Source organism: Protopterus annectens, chromosome 4.part0, assembly GCF_019279795.1.
Source record: "Protopterus annectens isolate FY-2018-M chromosome 4.part0, PAN1.0, whole genome shotgun sequence".
Lineage (NCBI taxonomy): Eukaryota > Metazoa > Chordata > Ceratodontiformes > Protopteridae > Protopterus > Protopterus annectens.
Window position 1 is genome coordinate 1,267,674,279 of NC_056733.1, and position 22,761 is coordinate 1,267,697,039.

A 22,761-nucleotide genomic window follows, 5' to 3' on the forward strand; every position below is an offset into this window, starting at 1 on the left:
ATGGGAAACTGGAAATTCATCCCTGGTTTGGCACCTATGTCTCCAATACAAACAAGTAACCTGTAAATGGTTTGTCTCCCAGGCCCATGCTTACACTTATCAAGGGCATCAAAACTTTGGGATGCATGGCTCAGCTTAAAAAGGCCCTTGTGGTCATTAGACAGGTATACACCTACAAACCTATTCTTGTCCAAGGAAAGGAATAGGCATTTGTCTTCCAGGCCTTCCTGTATGGAGTCCTGCAGCAAAATCTTGCCAGCTGACACTCTCCTCTCTCAAACAGAGGTCTACTTGAACTCCACACAGAAGGATCAAATCATGAAGACCTCCTGATCTAGATTCCATTCATAAGGATCTATCCTGTTCTTCTCAAGTTATTTTCTGAGGGCGTGAGAAACAGTATTCTCCCAGTGAAAATATTTGGAAACAGTCCCAGAAAAAGATAAACCCCCCACAGGGAGAATCAGAAACTGTGCTTTTCTCTGAATCTGAGATCAGACGGCTGAGGAGAAAACCCTGCATTTGTCCTTTCATCTTCCTGTCCAATTTCAGAATCCTGAATCTCTTCAGGAATAGTACTTATATATATATATATATATATACACACACACATACCAGAAATCAATTTTGGACCATTTCTAGCTCTTTTGAAGTTCACTGTTTAAAATCCACCTCTGAGCATTTTTTTTCTGGCTATACTACTCAGCAACAGCTCCTCATGGTCCTGCAGAGTGGTCCTAGCAGCAGAGAACTGAGAAAAGCGACTACTTTCCTGATTTAAGTATTTTTTGCTATTTTTTACCTGAAATACCTTCTCTTGCTTACCTTGAACAAGCTTAAACTGTTTTGTTGCATTACATATTATCTGCACTTAGTTTCATTTAGTCGAAAATTGGTCGAAAGTTGTTTGTTAAATTTAACTGTTGAGGCTGCCCACTAAAGTGTGCTAGCCTGTGTAACTGATTTATTACTATGTCCTGCATTTCTGTGTGCTTTCTATCTCAAAAACAAAAAAAAAACCCCAAAAAAATCCTTGTTTTCCCGCCTCTCCTCGACTAGTTTAGACCAGTATACAGGCTTTGCCGTATTCTGGGCTATGGTGTAGTTCCTGTGTTGTCCATTGCCTTACTTGGATAGAAGGAAGTTTCTTTGCTCACCAGTGGGAGTGGGGAGCCTTGAGCAAGCTATCTGTCCCTGAAGGAGTGACCTCAGCACAAGAGCTTGTAGTAATTGGTTGTTTTGGACCATTTCTAGCTCTTTTGAAGTTCCCTGTTTAAAATCCGCGTTTGCACGGCTTTGCGCATTTGTGCGCATAGCGCAGCACCGGTTAAACTTTTTCTGGCTCCGCCAAGTCTGTTCTTCAAGTTTTCCCTTAAGAAAGCTCTACTCTTATAATAATCAGTCTAATCGCTTTATTATAAGCCTAGCACTTGTTCTCAAAACCTCTCTAAGTAAGCACTCGCTAACTAAAGTAAGCACTACATCCACCTACCTTCCCTGTGAGTACCCACTTCCCTTAAAGGCACAGCACCCCCTTAGAATATTCTAACATGTCGAGTGGTAGATTACTAGCATCCTCTCCGGTTCAGCTGGTTAATCTGGGAATCTTGAGACAATGCTACAATTGTCTCATGTACACAGACAACCCTCTCCTCCTCCCAACAAACACAAATACATGTGAGAGATGCAACTATATAGCCAAACTGGAGGCTGAACTCTCTCAACTCAGGACTGGCAAGACCAGACAGGAGGAGAAGGTAACCACAAATACACCAAACCCAGTCCCACATAGACCTACCACAACTGCAAACCAAACACATAAAAACACAAAGACATACTCGGAGGCTCTAGCAAAAAACTTACCAAAACAACAGAGGCTCCCAAAGCAGACACCCAAAAATCCACCACCTCAAAACATAACAAATGCAACACATACTTCAATAAATCAGTGTGTCAAACAATCACAGCCCTTAAGGCCAAGCACCATGCCTGATGCACTAGTAATAGGTGACTCTATAGTCAGACACACTGACATTCTGCTTACCAGGCTGAACAAGTAGAGGGTAACGGTGAGCTGCTTATCGGGAGCTAGGATCCGCCACATAACACACGCACTCAGGTCACTCCAAAGCAAGTACAAATATGACTCCGTTATTGTCCATGCCGGCGTGAATGACCTGAGACGTACCTCCCTGGACTACATGAAGAGAGACATAGAGGAGCTCTCTGATTATGTAGCCCAGGCTGGTATGACCCTGACCCTGAGCAGCATCTTGCCCTCACCAAGAATGGTGCCACAATACAAAGACAAGATGATCAGCTTTAATAATTGGCTCAAATACTGGTGTCATTCTAGGGGGATCCAATGTCTGTCTGCTTGGGATGACATGCTGGGCAAGCCACGCTGCTTCGCAAGGGATGGCTTGCATCTGTCACCACTGGGCTTCCGGATATTGGCTAAGGCTCTTGCCTCCCCCATAGTACCTCCACCCCCAACACAAAAAAGACAAACCCACCTCCTTATAAAACAAAAATGGAAAAAAATTAAGGGTAATGTTGCTCAATGCCAGAAGTCTAAATCTCAAGATGCAGGCTCTCGAAGCATTCCTCAGTATGGAGAACATCGATGTCTGTGCAGTAACTGAAACCTGGTTCAAGGCTCCTGAGAGCACCTCAACGCTACCAGGCTATACCTCGTATCATGCTTTTTGGCCCCAAAACTCGGGCCAAACTAAAAAGGGAGGGGGAGTGTCCATATTCATCAAGGACACCCACACCTCCAGGTTAGTGGCAACACATGAAGCATCAGAGACCATCCAGGTGCAACTAACCATAGGCAAAACTGCTATACAACTGGTAGTATGTTACAGACCACCCTCCCAATCTCAGGAACCCCACTCAGCCTTCCTGAAGACATTGGAGGATATGAATGTCTCACCAAACACCATCATATTGGGGAGACTTCAACTACCCTAACATAGACTGGGTGCATTATTCTAGCCCAAACACCCTAGCCCAAAGGTTCCTGGAATTCATAAATTCAAATGCAATGGAACAGCTAGTCACCTCTCCCACAAGGGGATATAATATACTAGACCTGATCATCACAAACATGGGGACCAAGTGCTCCATACCGGAAGTATACCCCTCACTAGTGAGATCTGACCACAAACTAATCACCCTGGATATACATATCCCACCTCCACCCCCAACACAAAAGACTACAGTGAAAAACTTCTCAAAAGCCGACTTTACACTTTTTAAAACTGAGATGGTATCCTTTAAGCCCACTGGGCCAGTGGAAACCACATCCCACAATGCAGAATCCTTCACAAATGCTTTCTACGGACATCTCCAAGAATGCATGGATCATGCAATCCCAAATAAAACCAAGACCCTCTCCACCAAGGGCAGGCGTCCTGTCTGGTGGACCCCAGACATAAACAAATTGTATAACAAAAGAAGGAAGCTACTGCACGACAGAACAAAATCCCATAAAGAGAAGGCATCTCTGATCAGCACTAGTAGAAAGCTACGTTCTCTCATAAAAATATCCAAGGCCAACTTTGAGAGAAAAATCGCTATGGACACTAAAGATAACCACAAGGCCTTCTTCAGCTATGTTAGAAACCTGGGCGGAAACCCTCAGATATGTTCAGAGTTAGTTCACAATGACAAAAAATACACTGAACCCACAGATATTGCCAACATTCTGGCAGACAGGTTCAGTGCAAATTTCTCCCCTCCCTCACCCCGAAAAGAAGAAATACTTATCCCAGCTGAATGTAACCTCCCTGTCATCTCAGATGTCCAGGTGAGAACCGCCCTCAGCAAAGCTAAAAACACAGCATCAATGGGACCTGACGGTATCCCGGGTTGCGTGCTACATGAACTCCAAGAGGAGCTAAACCCGCACATAAAAATGCTATTTAACCTTAGCCTTACTACAGGATATGTACCTGAACACTGGCGTACAGCAACAGTAGTCCCACTCCACAAAGGAGGCACCTCTACAGACCCTGGTAATTACCGCCCCATAAGCTTAACCAGCCTGGTTTGCAAAGCTATGGAAAGAATCATTATGGAACTCATAGAGAGAGACTGGGGACTTAAAGACACTTGATACCACCCAGTTCGGCTTTGTAAAGGGAAGATCCTGCCTTCTGAACCTAGTTGACTTTTTCGAAACAGTCACTAGAGCCATTGACGAGGGCAAAGCAGTCCATACAGCCTACCTGGACTTGGCTAAAGCTTTCGACACAATACCCCACTCTGGCATCATAGACAAGCTCAACAGCTTAAATGTAAATCCATATGTCACAAGATGGGTGGCAAACTGGCTAAAGAATAGAACCCATAAAGTCAAAATCGCTGGAGCCATGTCAGACTCAAAGCCAGTCAAAAGTGGTGTCCCACAGGGCTCTGTCTTGGGACCCCTCTTGTTCGGCATTTATTTCTCAGATGTGAAAGCAAACATGGGAGGGTTGTGGCTGACAAAGTTCGCAGATGACTGCAAACTAGGCGCCATAGTCGATACACCAGCTGACACATACATCCTACAGAAAGGCCTCACTGAAACGGACAACTGGTGCCGGAGTCATGGCCTTAAACTAAATGTCAAAAAATGTATAGTCATCCCCTTTGGGAAAAACAAAGTACCCATAAATTATCACACAGACAGTAACCCACTGAGTACGGAAAAAGTAATCAGAGACCTGAGGACCCAAGTCGATAGTGACCTCTCATCTGACACCCACGTTGCCAAAGTGGTTAGAAAGACTTTCTACCTTGCCCACCTTATCATGAAGGGATTCACATTCAGATCAAAGGAGGTCATTGTACCCCTATACTCCTCCCTTATCAGGCCCATGACTAAGTACAATGCCCCATTTGGTATGTACCTTACCCGGCACTTGCAACAGCTAAAGACACCCCAAAAGTACCTCACCAAGAGGATCCAGGGTCTCCAACATATGTCATATGCTGCCAGACTAAAGAAACTCCAGCTCTATTCAGTAGCATACCGCCTGCTCAGAGGTGATCTGTGCCTGACGTACAAGGCCTTGTCCAATCAGGAATTGATGGACATGCTCCACCTAAAAAAATCCAAATCCATCAGAACCATGAGAGCTAAAGATTTAAACCTCAGCACAAATATGAATAGGACATGCTGGAGGGACAGATTCATAACTCAAAGGCTTCCCATACTCTGGAACAGAATCCCAGTTCATGTTAGGCAGAGCCCCACACTGACTTCTCTTCAAGAGAAATCTTGACAAGTGGATGGGAGATCGTAGGTTTACCCCAGGGGTCATCTCTGTGTCACTACTAGACAGAGGCACAGTAAACCAATTCTATTATGTAAAGGGGTCTTCACTGTGTCACTACTAGACAGAGGCACAGTATTCTAAATCTATTCTGTACACTTTTGTACCATTACATGGGGTGGCGAAAGCCACATCACTATGGCTAGGCTTATAAATGCACCAGGGCAAACTATGAAACTATAAGAAGGATCAGTAGCCTGAATTAAACCATGAACAAGACCCAGTAAACTACTCCAGTCTAAGGCAATTTCCGGACAGAATGTTTAGTTTTCTTTCTTTCTGACAGAAAAAAAAAAAAAAAAAAAAACTGGGCAAACAGTGTTACTGATGGTAGCTTCTCCAGGAATGTTCCAACAGTCTGACTAGACAGGAATGCCTTCCCACTTTCCTCTCCCAGGACCAAATATAGTGGCTGTTCCTTTCCAACCGAGGGGACCCCAACAGCCACAGAGGACGTGGCAAACCCCCGACTCATACTGGTTATAAAGTGCTATATTAGAGGGATCCAGGGTAAAAGATGAATGCTGAGGAACAAGCTACAGCCAACAGCAGAATCACCCACTACTGGCGAAATCAAATTGCTAGCATGCTGTGGTGGTATAGGCTATTTGCTTCATTTTCTTTTTGTGGCTGGAAGGACAGATAGTGGTACCAGCAGCTTATTCCATGGCCAAGCTGAAAATGGTGCCAATCTCCTGGGGAAAACAAGCAGCAAGAGCTGGTAAAAATTTAAAGTCACTTTTTTCACACAAAAACAAAGTAAAAAGAACTTTGTCGCCCCAAAAAGTAAATCGCCACAGAAGAAATTTTCAAGTACTTTAAACAACTTTTAAACTGAGGAAAAAGTGGGCTGCTATTTAAATGTACATGTAAGTCTCATGACAGTCTGTTACAACACGAGCTCCTAGCTTAAAAATAACTTTCCTAAAAGTGCAAATAAATTTATATTTATATATTTTTTTAAAATGTGGGACTTTTAGCACAGTTGTGTAAAATCTTACCATAAGAGAAAATCTCCACTTCACTGTTACAGTATTTTTTACCACAGAGATCTCCTGGCAAGGATAGACATTTGAATAGTACACCAAATCCTTTAAGTCTTGTAGGTGTCATACATCGTGAGGATGCTTCCAGTGCAAAGCATAGAAGCATAGGGCATAAGGTGACATACAGACGCAAACACTCAGAACTGAAAAAGATCAAGAGGAACATACCCTCACGGTCAAAGAACATGCATGTCCAGAAGAAAAAACAGCAGAAAGAAAGACATAAGACCACTCAGTCTGGAAGGCAACAAAAATACAAGTCAAAAGCTAGAAGTGAGGGAGGGAGGGAGGGAGGAACTGAATACCGCAACCGTGAAGAGAAGGACATCTATTGTTATGCAAAGATTTTACATAACTCTACTGTGCCCTTCCATGCCACTGTTACAACGTTCTTACCTAGGGGAGTGTACAAAAGCTAAAAGGAAGCCCAAGAGGAGGAAAGCACAGAAAAACCCTCCACAAACCCAGTCAGGATAGCCCTGGCAAAGCCTATATTCGAAATAATTTAGGTTTAGTGAAAGTATGAAAAGAGGACAAAGTAGCAGCCTCAGGGATGGAGTTGGTATCCAAACCCTTGAAAAAAAAAAAAAAAAAAAAAAGTACAAGAGAAGGCAACTGCACTAACAGATTGTGTCTTAACCAATGAGGAAAAGTTATTTGCTATGAAAAGAATAAAAGGAAATGGCCTTAGAAATCCAGGAGGAGACTGTCTGCTTAGAAACAGCAGAATCCAAAGTCATGGGATGAAAAGAAACAAAAAAGCTGCTCACATTTGCAAATTATTTTAGTTTTATCTAAATAATACCCAAGCTGCCTATACAAATCCACGGTGTCAAGAACCTTCTCACTGGCAGACAGAGAAGGAAAAAAAATAAAGGAAGATGAATAGACTGATTAATTGATAACTCATTGTACTAATCCTTCTTTTATGCTGTGGGTAGTCAGACAGACACCCTGTCCCTATGAAAAACTAAAGGAAAGAATAGCCATGAGAACCTGAAGTTCAGGCACTCTTGGCTGAAGTAAAAGCCACAAAAACAAACAAAAAAACAAACAAACAAACAGTCTTCCAAGTACAGTATTGTAAGGAAGCTGAAGAAGCAAGATCAAAGGGAGCCTGGGTCAATTTTTCAAGTACAAAACTGGCATCCCAAGAAGGCGGAATAGGTTTTCTGGGAGGTCTGATACGAAGGACATCTTTTAAAAACTGCTTGACTTCAAAAAAGAAGGGCCGCAGGAGGAGTCCAGGGGAGACAAGCAGAAATTGCTGATAGGTGAGCTTTAACTAAAAAATATGCCAACCCAGCATGGAACAGATCACACAAATGAGAAACAGAGGAACCTCTACATATAGAGGAGAGAGGCACCAGACAGAAAATCTTTTCCACTTGGACATATGATTTTCTAGCACAGAGTTTCCTGGCCTCCTGAGAACCAGGAGCACGTCCTCAGAAAACAGGCGTCTAAAAGGAATCAAAACTCTATCACCCACAGCGTCAGCTGAAGAGTAGACAGGTGAGAATGGATAAGAGACGCTTTGTCTTGTGTGAGAATATCCACATGCTAAGGTAACTTGTGGTGATGGCCAACTGAGAAAGAAAGGGAAATCAGTGCTGTCCAAGCCAAAAGGGAGTCAACTAGTAAGACTTTGGGGGAATTCTGCCTGATCTTGTGCAGAACTTGTGGCAGAGGAAGCATACAGAAACATTCTCTTCCAAGGAAAAGACAGGGTGTTCACTTTACAAGTCAGGGGACTTGGGACTCTGGAACAGAATAAAGGAAGTTGCTTGTTCAGAGGGGATGCAAAATGATCTACCTGAAGAATACCCCACGGATGGACAACGTCCAAGAACACATCTTTGTGAAGTATTCATTTGCGAGCCTGTGTTCTAGACCTGTTTGAGTACAATTTTGCGACAGACACTCTGGAGAGAATGTAAACCACATAAAAAGTCACTTAATATTGGACAGCTAGATCCCAGACTTGAACAAGCTAGTCTACAAAGGAGATAAGACATCATGTCCCCTTGCTCATTACCAATTCACAGTGGTATTGTCTGTGAAGACTGAGGGGTCATGGATGAAAAAGGAAATTAAAAGCTTGCCGGGCCAAAAGCAGAGCTTGCAACACTTGTTGATATGGCTGACATCTGAGGAGGAGACCAGAGACCCTAGACCTTTAGGGGGCTACAAGAAGCTCCCCACCCTAAGTCTGATGTGTCTGTGAACAGCTCTAGAGAGAATCGGGAGCCTGAAAGAAGGTCCTCGATTGAGACAGACATGATTAATCCACCAGTGAAGCTCAAGTCTGACACAAGGAAGAAAAGGAACAGGGAACTCCGGGAGATGGCTATACTGAAGCCACAGCGATTTGAGGTAAGCCCTGAAATTTCCTCATATAGGAGTTTGGCGAGGGGGAGCATGGGAATAGTGGAGGCCATAAATTCCAGAACCTTGAGAAATTTTCTGGCTGTGACAAAGGGCAGAGGAAGAAGAGACTGGAAAAAGGTTGTCAGAACCTTAGGAGCAGGAAGAGATGCCAGCATAGGAATAGTCTGAGCCCTACATCCAAGGAAAACTTGATCCTGGGATGACATCAGGACTGACTTCTGGAGTTTGTGGTGAAATCCAGACTCTGTAAAAGATGAGTGGTAAACTGGAGATCCTGCAACAGACTGCTCGGAGAAGGAGCTTGAATGAGCAAGTAATCTAGATAGGGAAATATGTATTCTCCAAAGCCTACAAAAAGCAATGACAGGAGCGAGACATTTGGTGAATACCACTGGAGCAGTAGAAAGGCCAAAGAGCAAAGCAGAGAACTGAAAATGCAAGGAAGAAACAGAAATGCAAACATTTCCTGAACAGAGGGTGAATGGGGTTGTAAAGGGATGCATTCTTGAGGTCTAGAGAAACTGTAAAGGCCGGGAGGGGCAGGAATCAAGGTCTGAAGACATAAAAATCAGGAAAGGAGGAGTCCTGAGCAAAATGTTGAGCAGAAAAAGATCCACAATTGGTCTCCATGGACCTTCCTTCCGAAGAACTTAAAACATTCTGGAGTAAAACCCATTCCCCACCTGGGCAGGTAGAACAAGCTAAATGGTGCTCTAATTTCAGAGGGTCTGCAAGCTCCTTTGAAACTAAGGAAGCAGGTCTCAAGGATGTTAAATACCTGAGGGTGGGGGGTGGGGGGGGAATTGCCAAACCATGAAGTATCCCTGACAGACAATAGACAACAGTGGAGGCTGAGGTGATCCATGTCAATTTGGAAGAGAGAGAGACATGTGGAGAAACAAGAGGACCTGGCCAAGGGGGGAAAGGATGGCCAGGCGTCAAACAGAACCAGCCTTGCCCTAAAAGGTTTTTTTAGAAGGATTAGTCTGAGTAGAATTAGTAGGAAGAACATGCCTAGAAGTATTCTTACCCTTAAGAGGAGGGCGAGTCTAAAAAAGGCAACTTTAGAAGGATAATTACTCTGGAATTTGGGAAAAGAAAGTTCCTGTAAAGCCTTACCTGGACAGAGTCCAGTCAGCATCAGCAGTCTCAAAATGATTTTTGTTTATCCAAAAGGGCATCCAAGTGCTTGTCCTTAATATAATCAGGCAAAGCCTGATGCCATAGACAAGAATAACACCTCATCACTGAGGCAAAAACAGCAGACCTGGAAGAGGAATCAGCTGCATCATAAATGCATTTTATTGAGCGAGAGGCAAGCTGAGAAGTGGACACCAGCAGGGAAAGGGCAGAAGCCTTTCCTTCAGAACCAGGAAGATCAGGCACCGCCTTAGAAACCTGGGAAAGGAGGGCCAAAATATACTTGGTCATATGAATCTGGTAATTAATCGCCTTAAAAGACAGGGTGGCAGCAGTATAAACTTTCTTGCCCAACCTTTCCATGGACTGAATCCTTATCAGAAGGAAGAAGCTCACTAGATGGCAACTTAGAGGATTGTCAGAAGAAACTGATACCAATGAAGGATCAGCAGAAAGACACTTATAAAAACCTGAAGTCCTCAGACATTTTGTAGAACCTGTCAGGTTTCTTTGGTACTGTAGGTTGAGAGTCAGGAGCCACAAAAGCTGAAGAAAAGGTGTCCAAAAGGGGAGCCAAAACAGGAGGGACAGCTAGCTGAAGGTGTGAGAGACTCCATTTGTAGGAGCTCACAGTACCTCTTTTGAATGATACAGACCAGGTAACAGGCGTATTTAAAATAGTCCACTACATTATCCCCAAAGGACAACTCTTAAAAGGGGGAGTCTGGACTCGAAAAATCCTCTTCTTCCAAACTGTAGTCCACAGGGGAAAAAAATTTGGAAAATAAACCAGGGATTCTTCTCCAGGAATTCAATTCCCTAGGCCTTCTTAACAGGATGGGGGGGGGGGGCAGGGACAGACACTCCAGGAGGCTTCAACACCATGAAAGCATTAAACAACCCCCCCCCCCCCCCGAGTAAAATCCTTCCATTCATGCTGGGGATCTTTAACAGGGGATGTACACTTAGTTTTCTGCTTTTTCTGCAGGACGACCACCCAAAAAAAGCTTTCTGCTTCTTTTTCTGTAGGAAGACCACCCAAAAAAAGCCCTTGGAGGTTCAGACCCTTATCAAGACTATCATAGTATGTATTTCCCCCCTTCTAAAATCTGAGGACCACCCTCTCGATCCCTCGGATACCATCGGTCGAGGTTCCCCTTAACATCAGGTACAGACACTGGAAAAACCTCAGAGGAAGTGAGAATTCGGATCCATTCTGGCCTCCGACAGGGGTCGCAGCACAAGAATCTGAAGCATGCACCGATGGTCTTCACAGCTTTTTCAGTGACCTCTAGAGACGCATCCGGTTGAAGCTGAACAGCAGCTGGATCAGGCCAAAACTTTCTGGCCTACTTCATTGGAGATGCTGACCCTTGGGACAGGAGGGTTCTGCCAAGGTACCGACAGCTTAAGTCATTGACATATGGGCATAGAGGAGAGACGACTGTGTACTGTCTTCAGCCCAAATACCTGGCAGATAGAGCACTGCGTATGGTCGTAGGAAGCACCCAAGCAAAACAGACACTGGTTGTGACAGTCTTTTTAGTAATCTGCCTCCCACACTAACATTTTCCCTTCCTGGATGACATGACCACAATACCATACAAAACAGAAAAAGCAAGAGAGGAACCCCCTACAGGGCACTTATCGGAAAATGGCTTAATAACCAGCACAGCGAAACGGTGCTCAGATCAATAATGCCAGCTGAACTGGCAGCAAAGAAGTTACGAGTATTTGCGTCTGCACATCACCTTTATGCCTTATACCTTGCACTGGGAGAATATGTGTAACATACAGCACCTCTACGGACTAAACACTTTGGTATACTGTTGGGAGATCCCTTAGGTAAAGAATAATGCAACAGGTGCATGGAAGGACATCTTATCTACCTAACAAATGAAGAGAACATTCTGACAGTCGATCCTCAAAAGACCACAGAGGATCCAGTCTCTTCAAACATCAGGAAAGCTCTGAAGGGCTTGGTACCCAAACCTATCTCTGGTCACCTTAGCTCAAGCCAACAATTTCAGCACATGGAAGGTATCCTGAAGCTTTGGAAGTTGGCCGTTGTTACATTCCTGGCAGGATATAACCCATATAGCTAATGCTACTGTTAAATATAAGGGGGTCAAATGCAGAGCCTGGAGAAAGTCAGACAGTTTGGAATGGTGAGAGATCTTGTTGGAATTTAACTGCCTGTTTGTGATTGGAGAGGCAGGTCTAAAACCAGGAATGATAGAGGCTGAGGGAGGCAAGTTCAGAGAGCTTTTGGTAGGACACTGTTGAATAATTTAGATAAGTCAAGGAAAAGTGAGGAGATCAAGCTGCCTTCATTTTTATTTGATTTAATGTGAGGGAAATTAAAAACAGTTGCAGTACTGTGCTGGGTCTGATACCATGTTGGGTCTTAGAGGAGAATAGTTAAAATTGCATGAGATGTGAATGAACACATTTCTTTATAATACTATTAAAAAAAAATACTAATGGGCCTTATATTTACACTCAACTGATTATGCCTTTGCAAAGTGGGATTATAATGGGTAGTTTTCCAAATGAGTCTTCAGTTGCTGACAGGTCGACTAGAAAGGGTACTAGGAAGGTTAATACATCTATACTTATGTAAGGTTGTTAGTGGCCACAGCTAGTTTTAGTTTGCTTAGCAGCTTTCATAGAATACTGATACGAATAGGGTGAAGGCTAAATGTCTAAGTGGTTTAAGTACAGTGGGAAATGGCAAGGAGGGAGGAGTACGGTGGTCAACTATCAGTGCTAAGACCGTCTGGATGAAGTGGGAGATGAGCTGAGTGGCAATGAAGTCTTTTAGTGGGGAAGGGGAAGGAGAAAGTACAGTCGTGTACACTTACTATAAATGTAGATGTTAAGAGTGTTGCAGTCATTACATTTGGGTAATCTGCTGGCAGGTTGCCCTCAGTCTGCCTGATTAACAAAGTCTTGGGTCGTGCATCATTTGCTATCCCTTCTTCCATGACGTCAGGTCGTCAGGAGTATAAAACATGCAGCCGATGCCATTACATCAGTTTTTCTTGCCCCAGATGTCAGGTGCCCCCCCAAATGGGGAGAAAAAAATATATATATGTATATAATTTAAAAACACAAAAAATACATCTCCAATCAAAAGCAAATACACCAAAAAGGCTTTTAAGCATAGTAAAAGAACGGATAGGTATAGTAAGATTAAAAAAAAAAAAACGGGGCTGGAGGGAGGGTAACCAGGACTGCAACAGTGAATACACTAACATCTACATTTATGGTAAGTGTACACAACTGTACTATGTTCTTCGTGTTTCACTGCTGCAGTCATTACCATTTGGGTAGAATCCCAAAGCTATGGTTGGGAGGATGGATTTATACAGCATTAGGAGCAGCTATAAGGCCCTGCAGGACAGCAGTGGCAAAGCCAGCTCTGGATTTAAAGAGATTTAATTGTAATGTTTGGTGAAAGTATGAACTGAGCTCCAGGTAGCAACATCTAGAATGTCTCTGGTAGGAACCCCTCTGAGAAAGGCAGCAGAAGTAGATGCAGCCCTGGTGGAATGAGATCTGATCCCCTTGGGGATAGGTTTACCATGGTGCATATAGCAGAAACGAATACAATGGCTTATCCATTTGGAAATAGTCTGCTTTGAAATAGCCTTTCCCTCTGCCCCTGCAGCAAATGCCACCAGCAGTTGTTCAGATTTTCTTAGAGATTTTGTCCTATTTAAGTACACTCTTAAGTTGTCTGTGTACATCCAATGAATGCAGAATCTGTTCACCCTTGTTCTGTGGATTGGGAAAGAAAGTTGGCAGATGAATGGTCTGATTAAGAGCCACACTGGATACCACCGTAGGCATGAAAGACGGACTGGTCCTGAGAGCCACCCTGTCCGGATAAAAAATAATGAAAGGCTCCACTGCCATAAGAGCCTGTAATTCTGAAATCCTTCTAGCTGAAGTGACTGCTAAAAGGAAAGCTGTTTTCCAGGAGAGAAATTTTAGGTATGCAGTAGCAAATGGCTCAAAAGGAGGGAGAGTGAGTTTTTCCAAAACAAAATTGAGGTCCCATGCAGGAGTTGGTGCTCTCCTGGGAGGTCTTAAATTTTTGGCCCCTCTGAGATACTGCTTTAGCAGAGGATGAGAGAAGAGGGGAGGGTTCGGTGTTGTAATGAGCTGAAATGGCAGAGGCATGGATTTTTATGGAAGAAAAAGATAGGCCCTTGTGCAGCATATCAGTTAAGTTTTGCAGAATCTGAGGAATATAGGGCATTGCTTTGCTTATTCCTTGTGATTGGTTCCAGGCACAGAATCTTTTCCATTTGTCAGCATAAGATTTTCTAGTACTAGGCCTTCTAGCCTCTAAAATGACATCCATCACAGGCTTGCTGAGGGATGCCAAGGGTGAAATTCATTGATTAGCCATGCTGCAAGATTCAAAGTTTGGAGGTGAATGTGCAGAATTTGGCAGTTCTGCTGAGACAGTAGGTAAGTTGTCTGAGGCAGGTGCCACGGAGGAAGGTGCGAAACATTGCGTAGAAGTGGGTACCAGTGTTGGCGAGGCCAGTCTGGAGCAATCAATCATTTTTAGTTTGTCCAGTTTGACTTTTAGTAGAACTTTGGAGGGCAGAGGGTGAAAAGCGTAGACTGATAGGTTTTTCCATCTGAATGATAGAGCATCCACTTTCCTAGCTTTTTTGTGATGAATTCTTAAGAATTTGTCCAACTGATGGATCTTTTTGCCTCACCCCAGAACTATGTCTGGGCTCCCCCATTTGCGTGTCAACATGTTGAAAACTTGTGGTTCTAGTTTCCATTCATGTGTTGCCATAAGATTTCTGCTTAGTTCGTCTGCCAGAGTATTTAGCTTTCCTGGCAGGAATTGAGCTTGTAGTTGTATTTGAAAGGTCAAGGCCGTGTTCCACAACGCCATGGCTAGTCTGCAAAGGGGGTAGGAATGTGTGCCCCCCTGCTTGTTTATGTATCAGATAACTGTGGTGTTGCCTGTCTTTATCAGTAGTTGTCCTGGATGAAGGTAGTCCTTGAAGGCTGTCAGTGCATTCTGTACTGCTAGCATCTCTTTCTGATTGATATGTAGGTGCATTTGATTTGGACTCCATTTGCCCTGAATGCACTTCCCTGCCAGATGAGCCCCCCAAGCATAGTCTGATGCGTCTGTAGTCAGGGTTTTGGCGGCAGGGGTTGAGTGAATGGCAGTCCCTTGTTTTGGTGGCAGGCCTCTGCCCACCACAGGAACTCTAGTTGCAGGCAAGGTATAATAGGAATCATTTTTTCCAGGCTGTGACAATGCTGACTCCATAAACTTTTTAAGTACCACTGAAGTTTCTTCATATGCAGTCTTGCATATGGAATTAGAAGAATGCAGGAGGCCATGAACCCCAAGGCCTGCAGAATTTGTCTTGCAGACAGCAGGGTTTTTGTGGCCACCTGTTTGAAGTCAGTCACCAATTGAATTTGCTTTTCTGGCGTAAGGTATGTCATCTGGGCAGTTGTATTCAAGCTTGCACCCAGGAATGTAATTTTTTTGAGAGGGTACCAGTTGTGATTTCTTTTTGATAAAGGTGTACCCTAGACAAGTTAGGACCCTTTTTACAAATGCCAGATGCTTTAGAAGAATGTCCTTGTTTTCTGCCTGAATTAGACAATCGTCCAGGTATGGATATATTTGAATACTTCTTTGCCTGCAAAATGCAATTACTGGTGCCAGGCACTTTGTGAAGACCCTGGGTGCAGTAGATAAGCCAAAGGGCAGTGTAGAGAAAGTACAGTTTTGTACCTACCATAAATGTAGATGTTCGAGTGTATATACTGCTGCAGTCATCACACTTGGGTTTATCCTGCCGTCAGGCGGTCCCGCAGTCGGCCGAATCCCAAAGTCTTGGTCCGGCATTGGTTGTCGTCGCTTCTTCCCTGACGTCAGTGCGACAGGGGGATAAAAGAGGCAGCCGACGCCATTTTCTTCAGTTTTTCTTGCCCCAGATGCCAGGTGCCCCCAACTAGGAAGGCAATACAAATAACTATGCAAAAATACCTTAGTAGATAAACAATAGTACTAGCTGTTAGCAAATGCACCATATAGGCATGCATCCAATAGATTGATGTACATGGAGTTATAACTAACACCCTGGTATGTAGAGGGGATGGTGGGAGGGTAACCTGGACTGCAGCAGTATATACACTCTAACATCTACATTTATGGTAGGTACAAAACTGTACTATGTTCATCGTGTTATACTGCTGCAGTCATCACACTTGGGTTGAATCCCAAAGCTATTGATGGGTGGCTGGTACTAAACTGGGTTAGGTGAAGCTAGGATGCCCTGCAGAACTGCAGTGGCAAAACCAGCTCTGGTTTTCGAGTATAATGGAAGGTGGCAGTGCTTGGTAAAGGTGTGCACTGAACTCCAAGTAGCTGCCTCCAGAATGTCCTTGGTTGGAACCCCCCTGAGAGAGGCTGCTGAGGTTGCTGTAGCCTGGTAGAATGGGACCTAATATTAACAGGCACTGTTTTCCCATGGTGCGAGTAGCAAAAGCGGATACAATGTGCTATCTATTTGGAGATGGTCTATTTTCAAATGGCCTTTCCTTGTGAACCTGCAGCATAGGATACAAAGAGTTGGTCAGTTTTTCTGAAGGTCTTTGTCGTATCCAAATAGTAACGTAGCTGTCTGTGAATGTCCAAAGAGTGAAGGAGTCTTTCTCCTTTATTCTGGGGGTTTGGATAAAAGGTGGGTAAATGAATGGTCTGATTCAAAGCCACACTGGATACTACCTTTGGCATAAAGGTAGGGTTAGTTCGTGAAGAGACTCTGTCCTGATGGAAAATGATGAAAGGTTCCACTGCCATACGTGCCTGTAGTTCTGAGACCCTGCGTGCTCAGGTGATAGCCAGCAACAGAGCTGTTTTCCATGACAAGTATTGTAGTTCTGCTGAGAAGGATGGTTCGAAAGGAGGCAGTGTTAATTTTTCTAAAACGAAGTTGAGGTCCCAAGCTGGTGTTGGGGGTTTTCTGGGGGGTCTTATATTCTTAGCCCCTCTGAGAAACTGCCTTAGTAAAGGGTGTGAGAATATGGGAGGATCTGTATTATACTGAGCTGAAATGGCTGAAGCATGGATCTTAATGGATGAGAAAGAAAGGCCTTTGTGTAGCATCTCAGTTAAGTATTGCAGTATTTGAGGAATGTTTGGTATCCAAGGATTTTGGCCTTTAGCCTGCTTCCATGCACAAAATCTTTTCCATTTGTCTGAGTAAGTTTTTCTGGTGCTGGGCCTCCTGGCCTCCAAAATGACATTTAGGACATCCTTTGAGAGAAGTGTTGATTGATAATTCAAGGTATTCTCCATGCAGCTAAATTTAAAGTCCTGAGCTGACTGTGAAGGATCTGAGAGTTTTGCTGAGTCAACAGAAGTCGGAATTGAGGTAAGATCCATGGAGGGCTGTGAGTCAAGGTCCTTAGTAATGGGTACCAGTGCTGACGTGGCCAGTCCGGAGCAATGAGGATCATTTGAGGTCTCTCTGATCTGACTTTCAGTAATACCTAGGTCAAGAGAGGTAGTGGTGGGAAGGCATAGACTGTCAATGCTGTCCAACTGAATGATAGGGCATCCACTTTCCAGGCTAGGGAATGATAAGTCCTTGTGCAAAATTTCTGTAGTTGGCAATTGTTGGGGAGGCAAATAGATCTATGTCTGGGCGTCCCCACCCTTGAGTTATCATTGAAAATACTTGTGGGTGTAGTCTCCACTCATGAGGATCTGCCAAATTTCTGCTTAATTCGTCTGCCAATATGTTTTCCTTTCCTGGCAGGAATTGTGCTTGCAGTTGTACTTGGTAAGTCAATGCTGTGTTCCACAAGGTCATTGCCTGTCTGCATAAAGGGTAGGAGTGTGTTCCTCCCTGTTTGTTTATGTACCACATAACTGTGGTGTTGTCTGTCCTTAGTAGTTGTCCTGGATGCAAGAGGTCCTTGAAGGCTGTCAGTGCATTTTGCACAGCTAGCATCTCCTTTTGGTTGATGTGTAGATGCATTTGTTTTGCAGACCATTTGCCCTGTATGCACTGTCCTGCCATGTGTGCTCCCCAGGCGTAGTCTGAAGAATCTGTTGTCATAGTTTGGTTTGCTGGAGGTAAGACAAAAGGAAGACCCTCGTTTATTTGACATGCTTGAGCCCACCATAGGAACTCTTTTTGAAGGCAGGGAATGAGAGGTATACTTGTTTCGAGGCTGTGCCTGTGTTGAGTCCATACACTTTTCTGGTATCATTGTAATTTTCTCATATGCAGCTTTGCATGTGGAATTAGTTGAATGCAGGATGCCATGAACCCCAATGCCTGCAGGATTTTCCTTGCAGTGAGCTGGGTAAAAGTTGCCATCTTATTGAAGTATTGAGTCAGTTTTTGTTTGTCTGGCGTGAGATAAGCCATCTGGGCAGTTGTATTTAAGCTGGCACCCAGGAATATTATGTCTCGAGGGTATTAGCTTTGACTTCTTTTTGTTTACTGTGTACCCTAGGCAACTTAGCAGCTTTGTTACAAATGCCAGATGCTGTAATAGAATGGCCTTGCTGTCCGCTTGGATCAGGCAGTCGTCCAGATATGGATAAATTTGTATTCCTCGTTGTCTGCAGTATGCAATTACTGATGCCAGGCATTTCGTAAATACTCTGGGAGCAGTAGATAAGCCAAAAGGGCAATGCAGAGAATTGATAATGCGTTGTACCTGCCAAAAATCTGAGGTATCTTCTGCAATCTTGTCTGATAGGGACATGCAGGTATGCCTCTTTGAGGTCCAACGTTACCAGCCAAGACTCCTTGCCCAGCATGGGAAGAAGCTGCTGTAGTGTGAGCATTTTGAATTTGGGTACCTCCAGGTAAGTGTTTAGAATTGAGAGGTCGAAAATGGGTCTCCAGGCTTTGTCCTTTCCTGGTACTAGAAATAGTCTTGAGTAAAAACCTTGACCTTGCTCCTTTGTAGGTACCTTTTGAATTGCTTTCATATCTATGAGAGCTGAAATTTGCGTTTGTGCCTCTGCCCATTGGTTTGAAGGCAGATTTGGCATGCCTCTCATCCGTGGTAAAGTGTGAAAATGAAATCTGCAGCCTTGGGTAATAATATCCAGGACTCATTTGTCCTTTGTTATGATGCGCCAATTCTGTGGAAATAGAGCCAGTTTTCCTCCCAAAGGTGCTGCCAGGGCAATTTTGCTTGGCAGGCGAAGAGGGAAGTCATTGTGTTTGTTTCCTGACGGGTTGAGATCTTTTGTCTCCACCTCTGAGTTGTTCCTGAAAGAACCTTGTGGCTGGCCTCTGCCCCTTGGGAGTCTGTACCTACCCCTTTGGGGTCTGTCTGATGCAGGAAAGGACCAGTTTTTTGATGGCCAGTTTCTGCTGAAACTAGGAGGTTTTACCTGTAAAAAATCTTTAACTGTCTGCATAGATTTTGCCTTTTCTTCCATTTTCTTTAAAACTTCCTCTGCTTTGACACCAAATAACACATCTTTCTGCAATGGAGCATCCAATAACTTTGCTTTGACATGTTCTGGTAAGGCTTGCTCTTTTAGCCAAGCATGTCTACGTATTACAGATCCTGTGACAGCTGCTCTATATGAGGCTTCCAATGAATCAAAGCCACACTGTAAGGTATACTTTCACACTTGTTCTGTTGCATGCAGCAAATCCTGCATCTCTCTGAAATCAGGTTGATCTGTCTGAGGGATCATTTTCTGCTTTAACTGTGTAATCAAGTACTGCTGGTATTTTAGCATGTGGAATTGGCAGTTTAAGGCCCTCATGGCCAAAGTGGCAGACTTATACACTTTCTTCCCCCATCTTTCTAATGCTCTGGAATCTCTTTCAGAAGGTAGTGGATTCTCAGCAGTAGAGGCCTTAACCCCTTTGGGACCCTGGGAAATGGTTTCGGGGTCTGCAACAGGGCTTTTATATAGAAACTTATGAGAATCAGGAACTCGGTAGTATCTGTCTGGTTTAGCTGGTGCAGGAGGTAAAGAATCTGGGTTTAGACTAGATTCGGTGTAAACATCATCCGAAATGTCTAAAACTGGAGGAATTGCAAGGGGTCTATGCTGTGGGAGAAGAAGAAACTCACAGTCTCTTTTCTTAGATTCAGAGTAATCTTGGCCTTCCCAGTGGAAGTGTTCCCCTCATGGTTTGTAAAGTTTCCCCAAAAGAGTAGTCTTCGGGGGGGGGGGGGGGCAGAGGGAATGGACTCTTCAGCATCTGAGTCTTCATAAGGAGTAATCCTGGTCCTCAGAGTTAGCGGAAATGGATGCTTGGTCAGAGGAAGGATAATCTTCCTCCAGTCTAGGCCTTTTGTCAGGAGGGGGTTGTGAACCCCTGATAAGGGTAATTAAATCCTCAGCCATCTTAAGAATCTGTTTTTTTAGGCATAGGGGCCTGTGGGGGGGCCTGTGGACCCGGTTTCCTAACTTTTAAGGGGGCTTTAAGTTTAGCATAAGACTTAATAGAGATAGTTGTCGGTTTGAAGACACCTTCAGAAACCGAAGGCCTGTCCAAAATCTCCGGATCCCAGTCAGGGTTGGCATCCGAGGGGTGAGATGGAACCGGCTTCCTGAGGCCTAAGCTGATCGGTCTGGGAGGCCATCAGAATTTCTAAATCTGCGGTAGTCAGGGGCTGCGTAGGCGCCTCGCTGAAAACCGGAGAACCGGCGGCAGGCCTTGCTGAGGCCTCGGTATCTGGTCTTGGCCTTGGTTGCCTGTCCTTATCCTTGCATTTTTTAAACATTGCTGATGTCGGTTGCTCCGACGACATGCTATAATTAAATTTTCTGCCAAAATATGTCGGGCAAAATCTGCCCGACGCTTGATTGTACGTTTGTTGAACCTAGCAAAAAACAGACAACCAGAGACGTCGTAGTCTGGGCCTAGGCAAGGAATACAATAAGAATGAAAATCCTTACGAGGTATTTGCTTCCCACAAGAAATGCAGTTATTAAATTTGTCTGACATCGGTCTGAGGCAAGAAAAGTTTCCCCAACGGGATACTTAGCTTTAGAGAAGACTTCGGGCTGAAATTTGATTCGAAAATCTCAGGAGCTAGCCGACTGGCAGTTGCGAACTGCTTCTGCTTCGGGCACCGCGCAGCAAGAAAGACTGAAGAAAATGGCGTCGGCTGCCTCTTTTATCCCCCTGTCACACTGACGTCAGAGTAGAAGCAACGACAACCGACGCCAGACCAAGACTTCGGGATTTGGCCGACTGCGGGACCGCCTTACGGCAGGATAACCCAAGTGTGATGACTGCAGCAGTATAACACGAACATCTGGTAATGCAAGTAGCCTGCTTTGAAGTCGAGGTATCTTCTGCAATATTCCACGATTGGGATATGCAGGTAAGCCTCTTAAGTCTAGAGTTACCAACCGGGCATCTCTGCCTAGCATAGGTAGTAACTGTTGAATAGTCAACATCTTGAATTTTGGAATGTCCAGAAATGTGTTTAGAGTGGATAAGTCCATAATTGGACGCCAGGATTTGTCTTTTCTGGGTACCAGGAAAAGTCATGAATAGAAATCTTGTCCCTCTTCCTCTTCTAGTACTGGTTGAATAGCCCCCATGGTCATGAGGGACAGAACTTGTTTCTGGGCCTCTGCCCACTGATTTGGGGGCAGATCTGGCAATCCGTTTGGGATTGGCAACGTGTGGAAATGATCCGTATCCCTGGGATACTATATTTAAAACCCATTTGTCCTGGGTAACGAGTTGCCAGTTTTGTGCATGAAGTTCCAGTCCCCCCCCCCCCAAAGGGGCGGCTAAAAGGTAAGTGCTTGATGACTGTAGGGGAAAGTCATTGAGACCGTTTACCGTAAGGAGGTGCCTTGCTGCTTCCAGATTTGGAGGTGGAGGCACCCCGTTGTTTTGTTCTAAAAGTTCCTTGCGACTAAAATCTGGAGCCTTTGGAATGTCTAGACTTGAGCGGCTCTCCAGAGGACTGGAAAGGACCAGTTTTTAGTAGGCCAGTGCCTACTAAATCTTGGAGGTTGCACTTGTAAGAAATCTTTCACAGTTTGCATAGATTTAGCTTTATCTTCCATCTTTTTTTAACACTTCTTCAGCCTTAATACCAAAGGGACGGTCCTGTTGTAAAGGAGCATCCAACAATTTTGCTTTAACATGGTCAGGCAGAGTTTGCTCTGAGCCAAGCATGCCTTCTTAGCACAGATCCAGTTACAGCAGCCCTGCAAGAGGCCGCCAAGGAATCAAAACCACATTGCAAAGTATGTTTTCCAACTTGTTCAGCTGAATGTAATAAATCCTGCAAATCTTTATTTTCCACACAGTCAGAGATTAACATCATTTTCTGTTTAAGGAGTCCCATGATATGCTGCTGATATTTAAGCATACAAAATTGACAGATTAAAGCCCTGATTGCCAAGACTGCAGACGTGTAAATCTTCTTACCCCATCTATACAGCACCCTGGAATATCTATCAGAAGGGGTAGGATTTTTAGCAGTAGAGGTCTTAATGCCCTTGGGACCCTGAGAAATGGTTTCAGGGTCAGCAATGGGATTTTTGAAAAGGAATTTGTGGGAGTCAGGAACCCTGTAGTATCTGGCTTACAAGGAGCCGGAGGCAGGGAATCAGGAGTCATACTAGATTCTGAAAAAACATCATAAACCATGTCTAAAACAGGAGGTATGGCCCAAAGGCCTTATGCTTGGAAAGAAGATGAAAATCCCCAAGTCTATTTTAGATTCAGAGAAATCATGACTTTCCCAATGGAAATGTTCCCTTACGGTATGTAAAGTTTCCCCAAAAGAAAAATCTTCAAAAGGGAGAAGCAGAAGGAATGGAATCTTCTGCA

At 44.2% G+C, this 22,761-nt stretch overlaps 1 protein-coding gene across 1 annotated transcript in view; it reads right to left on the reverse strand.

The window, feature by feature from the left end:
- The window catches only part of VDAC1 (voltage dependent anion channel 1), a 314,002-nt gene that overhangs the window by 53,336 nt on the left and 237,905 nt on the right, over positions 1-22,761 (reverse strand). Inside the window, exon 8 of the mRNA XM_044069161.1 lies at positions 3,207-3,237. Within this exon, the coding sequence (XP_043925096.1) occupies positions 3,207-3,237 (31 nt within the window). The remainder of the gene's footprint in view (positions 1-3,206; positions 3,238-22,761) is intronic.